The 13,351-nt window shown below is 34.9% G+C and overlaps 1 protein-coding gene across 4 annotated transcripts in view; it reads left to right on the forward strand.

The window, feature by feature from the left end:
• PAXIP1 (PAX interacting protein 1) overlaps positions 1-13,023 on the forward strand; it is a 36,622-nt gene extending 23,599 nt beyond the window's left edge. For 3 of the 4 annotated variants that reach the window (XM_030009795.2, XM_041122563.1, XM_030009796.2), the window contains 13 exons: positions 647-742; positions 1,083-1,220; positions 2,575-2,696; positions 3,206-3,390; positions 3,525-3,568; positions 6,191-6,258; positions 6,653-6,755; positions 7,652-7,820; positions 9,608-9,708; positions 10,872-11,006; positions 11,090-11,165; positions 11,728-11,788; positions 12,241-13,023. In XM_030009795.2, the coding sequence (XP_029865655.1) occupies positions 647-742; positions 1,083-1,220; positions 2,575-2,696; positions 3,206-3,390; positions 3,525-3,568; positions 6,191-6,258; positions 6,653-6,755; positions 7,652-7,820; positions 9,608-9,708; positions 10,872-11,006; positions 11,090-11,165; positions 11,728-11,788; positions 12,241-12,256 (1,314 nt within the window). In that variant the 3' untranslated portion in view covers positions 12,257-13,023. The remainder of the gene's footprint in view (positions 1-646; positions 743-1,082; positions 1,221-2,574; positions 2,697-3,205; positions 3,391-3,524; positions 3,569-6,190; positions 6,259-6,652; positions 6,756-7,651; positions 7,821-9,607; positions 9,709-10,871; positions 11,007-11,089; positions 11,166-11,727; positions 11,789-12,240) is intronic. The other variant, XM_041122564.1, reaches the window with a different exon arrangement.
• The last annotated feature ends 328 nt before the right edge of the window (positions 13,024-13,351 follow it).

Genomic DNA, 13,351 nt, shown 5'->3' on the forward strand with positions numbered 1-13,351 from the left:
TGCTATCTATCTTTAACTTTATTGTATAAAAAGACTTTTTTTGCATATAATTTTGGCATTTAGTAGCCTGTGAGGTATCCACCTGAGTGAATAAGATGGAAGAATAGAGTGTTTCTATTTTTTGCCAACTTCTATTTTTCAGAAAAATCTGATTGTATCCTTTCCTAAATGAGAGGACTTTGATGTTCTTCAGAAACTTCTGATGGATTTTATAGTTGAATTTTCCCTACAATTTTGCATAATCAAGTAAGCTGTTGACATTTTTAACAGCACTTGTGTTTATTGCTGAGATAGAATTGAATAGTTCATGAACAATTGTTTAATAGTTATACTGCAAAAATAAACGTGAGAAGGGTTATTTTTGTTTGTATATCATTATTTGTTTTTTTTAATTGATTCTAAAAAATAGACTTTTTGTAACTCAGTGAAAAGGTGCATATTTAATTTTGTTTTCTCCATTTTTTTTTTTTCAAAAATATTCTTAAGCTAGATAACAAACTTTTTTGGGGGGGGTAACTCTTCAGTGAAATGGTGCTAATGGTGGCAATGTCCTAAAGAGTAGACTTTCATGTCAGACTGTTTGTTTCATAGGGTAATTTTAAAATTGTTACATGTATTAGAAGTTCTGGGTTTGTCCTCTTACCAGATCATTCAAGCACATGGTGGGACAGTGGACCCTACCCTTACAAGCAGGTGTACACATCTTCTTTGTGAAAGCCAAGTCAGTAACATGTATGCTCAGGTAAGCAAACTAGTAACTTGTATTCATGCATGCTTTCATTTTATTACTAGAAAGGTAGGGCTTTTCAGTATGTACTTCATGCTTAGATTGCAAGTATAAAATTAAAATTTCTCATTATGTGCTTTTTTTATGATTTGTTGTTTATGGTATAACCAACTTCTGTAATGCATGTAGTAGATTTATTCCAGAGAACACTGAGAAAGATGCTATGAGAAGGAGGATTCTGAAAAAGTAGAGAAAAACAAATGATTAAAAACGAAGCTTTGTATTGTAGAAAAAGTTTAAAATAAAATAAAGATGTATTTTGGTTTTTAAAAGCTGTTTATGCATGTCTTCATAGGCTTTAAGAGAGAGGAAGAGATGTATTACAGCACATTGGCTGAACTCAATCTTGAAGAAGAAGAAAATGGTACCACCTCATCGAGCGCTTCATTTTCCAGTGGCATTTCCACCAGGAGGAAAGCCATGCTCTCAACATGTAAGAAGAAAAAGATTACTTCTAAAGAATGCTTGCTTCCTTACATGAGCAGCATTAAAGTATAGCTAGAAAGGTTTACTCAAAGCAAAACACATTTCTTCTGTCTCGGAAGAAAAGCTTCTGTTAAGGTCCTCTGTTGATCTGTTGCATGCTATCGGGTGATTCAGAGTCCTTTGCAAATCTTACTGAGTGGTGAGGAGTAACACCTGTGTTTGTGAATTATTCTCTTAGAAACTGAGGTGCAAAGATTATATAAGTTACACGTAGCAAGATGGCAGGAATCCAAGCTGCGTAGATTATTTACTAAGAGCACGTTTAACAGTATATGCTTCGTGTACCATAACCCAATATCTTCAGGGGATTTTTTGAGGGTTTTTCTTTTTCTGAGTCAATACCTAGGAAATACCAGAAAAGGAAGCCCGTGCAGTTCATCAGAGAATAGGAGGTCACAGTTCCCGTAGCCTGTGCAATGAGGAGCACTGGGGAAGTTGAGTTTTGTGGGGTTGAAAGATAAACTTGCAGTTGAATCGGATGCATCTTGAAATACACTGTGCAATGTAAAATAAGATGCCAAAGTATGTCTTGGCATTGGATTTCTTTGTGCTGGATGCAGACATACAGGATGACGGTCTTGCTACTAGCCTGTTCTAAAAGACATGGAAAGAAGTACAGGTTTGGGAAAATTAGAATATAACAATATGCATGTGAACACAGTGGCTAGTAGTAAATGTATTATGTAATGTAATAAACATAGTTTATTATCAACAACAAAATTGCTGTTGCCTTTTTCCTAAATAAAAGGAGAGAATGGCAAAAATGCAAACTTGGCAAGACTAAGGATAAGAACAGAAGAAGTGGAATTACAGTTCACCACCTATGATCAGCTAGCACAGTTTATTTGGCTTCATGGCAGAGTAGAGCAGAGCATTCAGGAGACTTTTAAAAGTAGAGTAGGGCAAGTAAGTGTAAGTGTTTCTCTGTCTTCCTGAATATAAACAGCAGCAGAAGAAAGAGGTGAGATGTGCAAGAAGAAAACTAGCTGTGAGCTCTTTCATAGTAAAACTCTAGTCTTTGTAAATGAGAAAAAGCTGACCAGCAGAATGAAAATGATTCTTCCTGAGTCAGAACTAGTGCTAGAAGCCTGAAATTTTTATGTATAAACAAATCACTTTTAAATTGTACTTTATGTATCCTACAAGCCATGTTTTAATTAAGTGCCTATATGCCATAGTTATGATACTGCATATTTCATTGTAACGTAAAAAAGTTAGTAACAGAAAAATACTTTCAACAGGAGTGTTTTGTAAGTACCATCTATGTTCAGTTATTTGTAACTGTCTCTTTCTATCTGTAGATAATCTCTGTGACAGGATTTGTTGATAGTGACAGAGATGACCTCAAACTAATGGCCTACCTAGCAGGTGCCAAATACACAGGCTATCTGTGTCGCAGCAATACAGTTCTCATCTGTAAAGAGTAAGTGGTTTATCTCTGCAGTACTCACGTTCTCGGTAGCCTATTGCCAGTTAGTGCTTATCTGAATGTGAGGTGCTAGTTACATCTCATTATAAGAATGTTAATTTTAATCGATTCTGCAATTTGATAGCAATAAACTTAGTGATGTTGTTTCTTGAACTAAATTACTGAACACTGTTACGTGATAGATTTGGCCTTCAAAAGACAGGCAAAAGAAAAATAATTTCTAGTTTCACTATTTTACAATGTTTTATAAGTGATGCTGACTGTTACATCAACTATAAGTAAAAATCTTTTTTTTTTTTTTTTTAATAATTGTTTTAAAATGTTGGAGGAGGGAAAATTAAGTTAAATCCAGGTCTAACTTGATTCCATTTGGGGCAGAAATTCTCCCCTAATTGACTTGTTCTAGCATGTAGAACAAAAGTATTTTTTCAGAGTATCTAGAAATTGCTGTTTTACCTATGTCATTGAAATATATTTTTTTTTCTTCACCTCTGAACAATAAGGCCCAGTGGCTTGAAATACGAGAAGGCTAAAGAGTGGAGAATACCATGTGTAAATGCGCAATGGCTCTGTGACATACTGCTAGGAAATTTTGAAGCTTTGCGGCAGATACAGCACAGTCGGTATACAGTATTCAGTCTTCAAGATCCACTTTCTCCTAGTCAACATCTAGTTCTAAATCTTCTGGGTAAGAGTTTCAGTCCCAAAATCCTGTGTTCTGTAGCATTTATATAAGTACCTGTTTAATCAATAGAAGCATGTGTCATCTGTTATTTATAACTTTCCAATGGTTTCATTTTTATTTTGTTCTTAATTTCCTAGATGCTTGGAGAGTCCCATTAAAGGTGTCACCAGAACTTCTAATGGTACGTTGAATTATTGTATATATACTGCTATTTTTATAAGATTACTCTTTAGTGTTTTTAATGTGTGAGCACATGTGTATATGGTGTGAGCAACATGCCAGAGGGGCTTACACAGACCCATACTGAACCTCCTGGTGGTACTTCGTGGTAGCGTTCTCTCTATTTTATTTCAAGAAATCCGAGAAGTAATCTTTTGCAGAACTAAGAAACTGCAGTGTGATACACAAAATCAAGTTACTTTTGAGGCATCTTGGGCTAGTGCTTCACTCTTCAATTTTTACATCAGACCTGTAGAAAGGGCTTAGTATTTTTTGAGTCAGTACCTAACACTATCTGAAAATCAGGCCACGTAAGGGTTTTTAAGGCAGAACACCCAAAATCAGTAAGAGTTCTGTTAGAATATTGACTAAATTTTAAATAGGATAGGTAATGTTAATTAAGGGTGGAACTACTTTTTATCCTCTCATTGAAATAGTCTAAGAACTAAAACCACTAATACTATATATTTTAAAATTTAAAAATATATCATGCTTTAAAAAATGTAGTTGATAACCCTGGAAATAACAGCAGTGTAAGCAAACAATGAAAAACGTACCTTAAAAAAGATTTAATAAAAAACATTTAATTTTTGTCATGTCATGTATTCTGTGAAACATGCAAAACATGAGACAGGTGTAAGAGCTGAGGTGGAAACTGCAGCATATCTTCTGAACAGTTTCCTTGTTCTGAATATGTAGAAAACTATTTCAGTTTTTGTATTGTAAATTCTCTTCCCATTTCAGATTTATACTTGATAACTGTTTTCACAGTGTCTGTTTTTATGTAGGTAAATTCCAGTTTGAGCTAGTGAGATTTCAGTTCATTTGTACAACAGATGACTGTCAGATAACATTTTATATTGCACAAAAACATTTTGCCATACCTCTTGTGTTCTGGATCAGGTGTTATCTCAGTTGTTTTGTATGCTCTTCAGAAAAGAGGAGCTTAGTAACTGTCGTAACTTAATTTGTACTAATACTTTAAATGGGGACTGGGCACTATCTGTTGTTTTAATGCCTTTCCGCTTTAGAAATAGCCACTACTGTGTCCCTGGCCATAAGTTTGAAACATTCTTCTTTTAGACAGCTGTGGCATTGTTTTGTGGGCCTGTAAGAAATTAATTTTTAGGAAATTAAATGCTTTAAAAAATTTGTGTACTTCATATTTTCCTGGAGAAGGATGCATTCTACTAGTGACAAAATAAAAAATCCTTGAAGAGATTCAGTATGCACTGTTAGTATTTAAAATAGCTTTTAACTAACTCAGTTTTGGGTTTGTTACCACCACCTCTTGGGTCCACACTGCAGTTGAGCTCATCTTACAATTGGGCATGGGCCACCTCCATGTGATTCAGTCAGACCAGGTGGTGGTCCCTGTTTTGTCTTATGTAGCAAATGGAGAGAACTTAGGGGTCAGAAGCCGAATTTAGTACCTCCCTTTCTGTATTTACTATATGGTGACCCTTCTTGCCCATGTGAAGTGAGAATCTTGTAACTTAGATCGAAAGAGACTTCTGGAGGCAATCTTGCCCAGCTCCCCTCTGGATGCCCACATATGAAGAATATGATTTGGTAATAGAAAATGCTGAGGTTGTGGAAGTGTCAGACAAGGTACTTCACTGCCTTCACAGTAGGCATTTCTATTTGTCTTGGGATTTAAAGCATGGGGTCCTCTTTTGAGGACAGCTGTCTGTCAGACAGTATTGATGTCATCTACCTTTTGCATTTTCATAGTTGAAATGTCTATCAAAAGGTGAGCACATGCGCTTTTCTTTCCAGCTGCTCTTACTAGTGATTGTCTATCATAAAAACGCACATCCCTGAGTGTAGGGAACAAACCCCTGTGGTCTGTTCCTCCCAAAGGACCATCCTCACAGTGAGGCTGGAATAATGCTGCCTGTCTTTCGGGTCATGTGCCTCTAGCATTCCTCACTAAATTTCAGGTGTAGATTTGAAGGTTAAAAAGGAATAGATGTCACATGCTCTTGCAACTGAGAGCTGTGGTTTCAAGTTACTCAGGCCAGGGAGAGCCTAAAAGCTACATTTCTCTACCCCTGGGCAGATGCTCTAGTGGCTGATCTAGTACTGGGGAAGTGGGAGTGCTTTATCCAGTGAGTACCTGAGCATCCAATGGAGCTTCTGTTTATGTAGTTAGGGAACTCGAGTGTTTAAAACACAGGTGCCAGTATTTTCTGTTGATACTTGAGCACCTCAAAGAATATTGTAATCTTCATGTATTTAACAAGTGGTCAGGTTTTTCACTCTCTTATTTAATTATTGGGGATTTCCATTGGTGATTATCAGCTTTATTTAAAGGAAAAAAAGTACCACAATATTTTATTTGGTGTACACTTAAATGGTTACATAACTGTGGAGAAGGTTTGGTTAATGCTCAGCGTTTGCATTGAGTCAGTTGTGTAAGCAATAGGTGCATCAGTACGCTTTCAGTAGCATGTCTTTTTCATTTGTGTTTAATTTTCTTTGATATAGTCTCAGAATATCGGTGTGTAGTTTTCCTCTTTCAGAATAGAAGTCTGTTACCTTGTTTAATTCAGATGTAAACGTGTAGATGATCTAATTTCAGGGTGTGAGGTTGCCTTTGAAACCAAAGCAAAATGAATCCAGTCTTCAGCCATCTTCCAAAAGAGCAAGGTAAGAATGGCGAGCACTCAGTGTCAGTAGCCCTTAATTTACTTTTGCACAGAAATGTCAGCTGGCCATCAGTCTGGTTCCATCCTTTGCTCTGCTAATTGAAATAACTATCAACGTTTTTTGCATATTGAGAGCTACTCAACTGGCAGGAATAAAATAATAACTAGAGAGTGAAGTAGTAAGATAATTGGGAGAGAACAGAAACAGGAGAAAATGTCCTGTTCTCAGCATTGCAATTTTTTCTTCAGAAGAAGATTGATCGTGCCTAATTCTCATTCATCTGAGTACTTCCATTGGTAAAAATTGTAAGACTGTGCTTGTCTAGTTTTAAAATACTAATAATACAACTTTGGGCCCAAACTTAACATTCTGCTGTATTTCATGTACTTGGTAGGATTGAAGACCTACCACCACCTACTAAAAAACTCACCCCAGAATTGACGCCAATGGTGCTCTTCACAGGATTTGAACCTATGCAAGTTCAACAGTACATTAAGGTGACTTTCATGCTTATCTCTTGTGAACTACATTGAAACATCTGTTAACTTTTCTTGATGTTAAGTTTTTGCTGTCTAAGACTTACTAGCATGCATCTAGTGGATAAAAACCCATGCTTACTGGCGCTGAGGTTAGAGTATAGATTTATGTGAAATGAGTTTTATTTGGTAACCGAACTTTATGCTTTTGTGGTACTTGTTTTTTATTCTCATATGATTGCTTTAAAAGCAAGAAAGCACTTTCCACATTTGTTTTTATATCAGCAGACTTCATGATCAAATTTAGGTGAGAAGATTAGTGATGGTTGTACTGGGTAAGGCCCAAGATTCTTCTAGTGTAGTTGATATCTGTAATGCCAAAAGGAAAAAGGGGTGGTTACTCAGTATCATCAAAAATACATGTGGAACTAGTGTATTTAAAGAATACACGTTTTTCATGAGATGCTTTTCTCTTCAAAAAAAAGACTGGCAAAATTAAGTGTCCTGTAGCTATAGTGTATATTACACATTCCACAGAAAAGAGCAAAATTATTACATTTTCTGCTTACTTAAATGTAATAGCATGTTTAACTTAAAAAAAGATTTTAATTTGTATCCTATAGTTATTTCATTGCTTTAAAAAAAACAACCTCAACCCAAAAAACTGCAGAAGCAGAATGTAGCTTTCAGTCTTGCCAGATGAAATTTGTGTCTCGAAATACCTGGATTTTCAGTGGCTGTAAATTCTGTCCTTTAATCAGCTTTAGTAAAGGAATGACTATAATACAGAAATCTCCTATATTTACTGTTTCATTAGGACCTTAGTTTTATTTGATGGAGATGTTATGATTTTTCATTTTTTCCTACAATTTTCAAAGGACTATTCCATTCTGATTTGTGCTTTATACAACTTTCAGAAATTGTATATCCTTGGAGGTGAAGTAGCAGAATCGGCCCAGAAATGTACCCATCTAATTGCCAGTAAAGTGACCCGAACTGTTAAGTTCCTGACGGCAATTTCTATAGTCAAGCACATAGTAACTCCAGAGTGGTTAGAAGAGTGTTTCAAATGCCAGAAGTTTGTTGGTAAGTTAAACTAGTATCAACTTCTGTAGTAACCTTAAGGTTTGTTGATTAAAGTATGTGAAGATGGCATGCATATTTAAGTACACTTCATTGTTTTGACTTCTGAATTCAGTGTCTCTTGTCAGATTTCTAGAGTTCAGTTTTGAAAGCAGAGATTTTAAGTCTACAACAAATCAGACTACCATAGTTCATAACTGATGTTATGTTTAAAAAATTATACAAGCAGCTACTTTGTATTTCACTTGAGGTAGAAGGTTATGTTCGAATCATTAAATAAAGGTGTCATAAGAAATTATGGTGGGTTTTTTTATCAAGTTCTCTTTCAACAGAACATTTTGTTTCTTTTAGTTTTTATTTTATTTAATACAGTTCCTTTCTTAAATGAAGTAAAAAAATACTTTAAAAGTTTGCTTTAGAGTTATTAAATAATCGGATGTTGTTAAGAAATAAGATTGTATTTCTTTCTCATATAGACATTTGCAGATTTTTACCTAGGGTTATATTACTTTTTAAGCCCCAAATACTTTTGGTTTCAATAATTTTTCTAAAATATAAGTTGTAAGGAACTAAGCCACTGTTGGAAATACATACAAAAATGCATTTAAATAATGAAAGTTAATTAGTCTAGTACTGTAAGTCTGTTGGAAGATACCAACTTTGTGTTTACACTGCTTTTATGTTGACAGCTGAAAAGAACAAAATAGGTGGTTTTGGTCTTTTTGACAAGGATGTTAGATCTGAAGAAAATCTTCTTAAAGGCTGATTATTTGTTTTATGATTGTTTTATGCTTTTTATATAATTTGTCTGTAAGGAGGAAATATGTAACATTGCTGCCTAACCATGACAAAGACTTAAATCTATGGATAATTAACCAATAAACCAGCAAACTTTTTTATAAATCTGGAGAAAGCAACTTGCTTGGTTCAGCCTCAGTGAACTGAGAAATCAATCCATTTGAAAGCGGTTAGAAGATAAAGTCTGGGGATTTAGAAGGATCACTGTTTTGGTCTAGTACTTGAGATAGTTTACTTGTCTGCTGAAATTCAGTCAGTTTGTAGCTAATAGGCTGCCTTCACTTTTGTACCTAGTAAAATCATGGAAAATAGGGCAGTTGTTTAGAAAATTTGTCCTACTGGTTTTCTTTGTCTTATGGAAGAGTATTAACACTATCTCTTGCAGGTTATCAGAATTGTCCTTGGAAAGACCAATTTGTTCTCCATATAATTTTTTTTTTTCCTTTAAAATTAGATGTTTTGAATTAAGTGATTTAGAAATGTGTTTGACACAGCTTTTTGTGGAAAGATGAAGTTAAGACTGAAATTGCATCCCTAATAAAAAAAAAAGAAAGAAAAATCAGCTGAATAACAGGACAAGGGAAACAGATGGAAAGTTTTCTCTATTAAGGCTGTGTGAGGAGTTCAAGACAGTTCTAGGCTCCCATAGTCGTCACAGTGATTTGCACTTAAACTTAATCATTCTGCTCCTTTGTTTGTAGAGAATCAACAAATAAAAGTTTGCAAGTTCCTCCAATAAGTTAGAAAAAGGGACTTTACAGGACAGTAGTTGTTGCTAGATACACAAGTGTAAATACACACACAGTTTTATTCTCCAGGTAATCGTGGGTTGTCCTTGTAAGACACCTAATAAAAGGCAGTATCATGTTAAAGTTAATGAGTGTACCATTTAGAGTCACCCTTCCATCAATATTTTCTGATCAGATTAGATCCTGGGTTATGTGGATGTTTTTGTCTTTTGTGCATTACATCATCAATCTTTTCTTTTTCAGATGAGCAGAACTTTGTGCTCAGAGATGCTGAAGCTGAGGTGCTATTCTGCTTTAGTTTAGAGGAATCTCTAAAGAGAGCACAAGTAGCTCCACTGTTCAAGGTATGCAGTTTAAAAGGACATTTAAATACTTGGAGCTTTTCAACCGAATTTTTTCAGCATTGGGACCACAGCTTTTGTAGCCGAGGGCAATAAAACAGACTGGTATATAACATGAAGCATCTGTTTTAAATTTTATCTTTTACTTCATGCCTATTTCATGCCTAAGCATTGTTTGGATGGATCTAAGCTCTCTGAGTGACTGGATCCTGTAGATGTGAACTAAACACGCCCAGTATACTTAACAGTATTTGTTTCCTTACAGAATTTAGAACATTGCTCCATTATTTGTAAAATGCCACTTATGGAAGGAACTTTTTGTTTGTTTGTTTGTTTGTTTGTTTGTTTTTTTAACACCAGCCTGGTAGTCAGAGCACTTGCCCATAAAACTGAGGGTCTGAGAGTGATTTTACACTTCAGCCTAAGGGAGTTCTAGTCTGATTCTCTTTGAAGACTGCACTTACCACCAGGCTGCTGCTTGTGAGGATGGTGCAAGATGGTTTTCATGCCTCTGGATAAAATTACATTACAGCGCAGAGAAGTATCTGAAGATCCAAGTTGCTAGAGATTCCTTTGTATAACTAAATTTGAGACTTTTTCTTGAGGCAGACCACCTAAAAAGGGTATTTTTACAACTTGTAATGAATATGAATATATGTCTTTTATTTTCACTCAGTTTTGCAATCTAAATAGCAAAGTTATTTTTTGATTCCTAGCTGGTAAACAGAGATAATCTACTTTGTGATCTGATCACCTGTATCAGTCTCAGCCAAGTAGTAGGATAATTTTTGTCAGAAAGCAATACATGGGCTGTTAACTAAAAGCTGAAAGGTCTTGGGTTTTTTTTTTTTTTTTAAACCTAGTTTGACCAGTGGTCATTTGAAGGTTTCATGGTTGTTATTTTACAGGTGTTGAAATAGGCACACCTAAGCTGTTCAAATTTCTCAAAATTGTGGGTTTGCGCCTCCAGGGAAAATGTCAGTGGTAATTAAGGACAGCTCATCAGCGGATGATCATTGCCATAACCTGTGGCACCAAGTAACCACCACCTTACAAAGCCTGTCCCATGATTGTATAAGAGAAGAGTAACATGTTAATAAAACTTCATGTGTTGCAGAAATCAGTTAACAAAATAATGGTTTTTCTTATTCTTTTTCTCTTTTTAGGGAAAATACTTTTACATTACACCTGGAATTTGTCCCAGTCTTTCCACCATGAAAGCTATTGTGGAATGCGCAGGAGGAAAAGTATTATCTAAACAACCTTCTTTTAGAAAACTCATGGAGCATAAGCAGAATAAAGTGTGTAGAGTGTTGCTTTCTAAAATTTACTGGTAATATCTTACTGTGTTATTCTGAGCTTATGATTAGTTTCTCTCGTTTAGAGTTTGCCGGAGATAATCTTGATTTCCTGTGAAAATGACCTTCATTTATGTCGAGAATATTTCGCAAGAGGCATAGGTATGTATAAGCTATCAATGTAATTTGAACAGTATAGTGGCTGTTTTGATTTTTTTTTTTTAATTATTATTATATTTTACAAGTATAGACATCTTTTGAAGCTTTCAGATAATAATAGAGGTCTATCTTGCAAACCATGGCGAAATCTGAGCCAGCTGTTTGCTAGATATTTCTAATAGATGTATTTTATAGCCAGGTCACCATAAACCTCTGAAGGGTATGCTTGAACTTGGGGCTTCAGTCCTGCATGAGACAAGATTACTGTCTCGGTATTCATCAAGTTAGTTAAAGATTTGGGGTTTTTCACTTTAGCGATTTTTACTTCAGTGTAGAACCCCAAGACATGCTGTATTTATTAACAAAGACGTGCTCGGGGAAGTCTAGTATTTGCAGTGTGATGTGTGTGATGGCTAACAGTAGGGCCCTGGTAGTGGTTGGGCAATACTCCCTTATGCCTTTGCATGAAGAGCAGAAAGGTACAGAATGGCCCCTCCTGACGCACGTGTAGAATGAGGAAGATTGTCCTTGTAGGGTGTAAACGGCATGTTTTTGATCTTTTCAGATGTTCACAATGCTGAGTTTGTCCTGACTGGGGTACTTACTCAAACACTGGATTATGAATCATATCCTTTTTGTGTAAAGGCTGTCTGCTGCTTTGGGAAGTGTGATTTACTAAACGTTTTTCTTAATTAGGAACTAATTATTTATAATTTTTTAGGATGTATAATGTTTGCTTGATAGGAGGGTAGCTTAACACCCAGAAACCTATCTTAAATTCAAAGTGGAATTACTTTTTGATAGGAAATACTTCAGTGGAGGTGGGAGACAGGGTTGTCAGAAAGTAATAGTAGTAGAATATTCAAGCAACAGGAAAAAAACTTGTCACTAAGGAAGATACTTGTCATGAGTTACTTGCAGATGAGGAAAATAGCGTTTTACTGAAGAAGATGATGAACCCCGATTTGATAAATGCAGTGGAAAGACCAGTAAGGGTTCTATGTCTTTATGCATGTTTTTTTATAGAAGTTCTATTCTGCAGTCATTTCCTAAAGTTGTTCTTTCTTAACAAACATACATATAAATTTACTTGATGGATAGTAAAATGCCTTACTGCTTCGGAATCCTTGGAGCACTAAATCTAGTTGTTCAGCCATTGTACAAAGCAACTAAAACTTCCTGTGGATGCTGTTTTCCAGCTGTTTTCCTAGGGATGATGAGCAGTTTAAAGCAGGAAAGCAAAAATAAACTGCATCTTTTTTAGGATGTGTAATTTTATTATGCTGAAACATAATTTACTATGTTTTGTATTATACTACCATTTTAAAAGAGCCCACTTTAGGTATCATGATTAGCCCGTTTTTAAACATTTTAACGTAAATGGTGGTACTTCAGCCAAAAGTGTAATTTGGATGTAAAAATAAAAGGGCTTGCTATCTATTAAATTATGGATGTTGAAGATGAAAAAGTTTTGTACTTTATTTTTATTTCTTATACTCTATTTTCTTTTATATTGATATTTTGCCCACATTTTAAATAAATGTACTTTTAAATGTTTTACTCTATATTTTAGTGGTGGTTCATTTTTTTGAATACTGTGCAACAATGGCACTCTGGTAAGAGTAAATTACTCAAATCTTTTTCCAAGCAATGTAAAATTATTTTAAGCTTATTTTACCAGGTATGTTTTAATATATGAAAACCCAGTGCTTTAAAGGGAAATCGTTGTAAATGTATATATGTGTTTTTACTGAAATGAATAAGCAGCTTGAAGGAAGGAGAAACTACAACCCTACATATTACGCTGTTGTGATAACTTTTGTTTGTATAGTGAGTTTTACTAAATAAATATTAAAAACCAGTCTCCTGAATCTATATTCAGTTGTATTTCCTGATACACACACATTTCTAATAGTCTGACTTTACCATTTTTATCAGTTTAGATTCTAGTAGATGAAAAAGTCATCCTAAAAGCATTTATTCTTTGATCAGCAAGCCATTCAACTCTGGTGGGGGAGTGCAGATACTCAATTATCTGTACAGCATCAAGTATATTACAGCACCTTGTGAACCATTCACAGATCAATTCAAAATGCAAGATAAAAAAATACTTTAAACAATAGCTTATCACATTATTTTTTTCAAGCATTTTGTATTTTTTTTTATGCAGAACCATTTTACGGGGAAGT

This window comes from Aquila chrysaetos, chromosome 3 (assembly GCF_900496995.4).
Source record: "Aquila chrysaetos chrysaetos chromosome 3, bAquChr1.4, whole genome shotgun sequence".
Taxonomy (NCBI): Eukaryota; Metazoa; Chordata; class Aves; order Accipitriformes; family Accipitridae; genus Aquila; species Aquila chrysaetos.